Source organism: Diachasma alloeum, unplaced genomic scaffold (genome assembly GCF_001412515.2).
Source record: "Diachasma alloeum isolate Michigan unplaced genomic scaffold, Dall2.0 Dall_scaffold_66755, whole genome shotgun sequence".
Lineage (NCBI taxonomy): Eukaryota > Metazoa > Arthropoda > Insecta > Hymenoptera > Braconidae > Diachasma > Diachasma alloeum.
The window spans coordinates 1-1,176 of NW_021683464.1; the positions used below are offsets into that span (position 1 = coordinate 1).

At 39.5% G+C, this 1,176-nt stretch overlaps 1 protein-coding gene across 1 annotated transcript; it reads right to left on the reverse strand.

The window, feature by feature from the left end:
- Positions 1-54: 54 nt before the first annotated feature.
- LOC107047549 lies at positions 55-1,176 on the reverse strand (the record flags this gene model as incomplete). The annotated part of the gene is given in 2 exon segments (XM_015270327.1): positions 55-386; positions 507-1,176. Coding segments are annotated over 2 exon segments (669 nt in total). The 3' UTR covers positions 55-173.

Below are 1,176 nucleotides of genomic sequence, written 5' to 3' on the forward strand. Positions count from 1 at the left end.
TTTTTTTTTTCATTTTTTTATAACTTTTTTATAACTTTTTCTTTTTAACTTTTATCATGAAATTAGCGTTTTTCTAGCAGTAACATAAGGTTTTCGTTAATTTTGCCCAGAATTGATAGGAGCTCTGTGTGTCTGCATCCCTCGATAGCCAACTTTTCTTTTTCAAATTCAAATTATTTCATTTTTAGTTCATAGTCACGATCTGCATGAGGGAGTGGGTTCGAGTTTTCTGCTGCATTGTCTTTAATCTTGTCTGATTCGGTTAATTCAGCTCCAAGTGAACAAATCCCTTGGTTTTTGTTATTTTTGCCTGAAGTATCGTCAATTATCGGATCAGCAGCTTCACCATCTTTTACCTCACTGTTCACAGGATCATTGTTGTCATTCTGTGAGCGGATAATAATTCATTAGCTACAAAAATGTGTCTTGACGTGTCTCTTTACACTCACTGGTTATCGGCATAATGACACATGTGCTCAACCGAGAGAAGTATATAATTAACTTACATAATCAACAATAAAAGGTTCGAACTCTGGTTCCAGCTCATGGATAGTGATGTATGTAGGTGATGGTGATTGTGGTTCTCCATTCAAATCATTTTCAGGGCAACTGTCCTCGGATTCTCCATTCATGAAAGATGCATTGGTGGTATTATGGAATCGTGAGATTTCAGTTGCTGTAGCTGTAGCCCTGTTGCTGTACCTCTCAATATTAGTCGATTGCAAAGTTGATTTCTTTCCAAGATTGAATTTGTTCAATTTTTTCCCTGCATCATTGTCGTTTCTAGTGGAACCAAATGAATCATAACGGGATGATAATGTTGATGAATGATCCATCGAACATTTGTCCAAGATGCGTTGAGAAGTCTGGGGTACAGATTGGCTAGTACAAGCATCACGAACATTACTGAGAGACACCAGCGGGTATCGCGATAACAGAATATCATCGGATTCATGATTCATTGATGGAGTATATGGTGAGACTGAGTCGAAGAGGTTTCGCTGAAGATTAGGCGGTGCCTACAGGCACCAGACGTCACAATGCGGTTACTCCCCTGTCGAATTACTTTCCTTTTCGAGCTATTCTGCTCGCGAGTACGTTTTGACGTTGGGAAACCCCCTTCTTGGATATGGGGCATACCATAGGCGTCTGGTCCCAGAAATTCCAATAATGCCT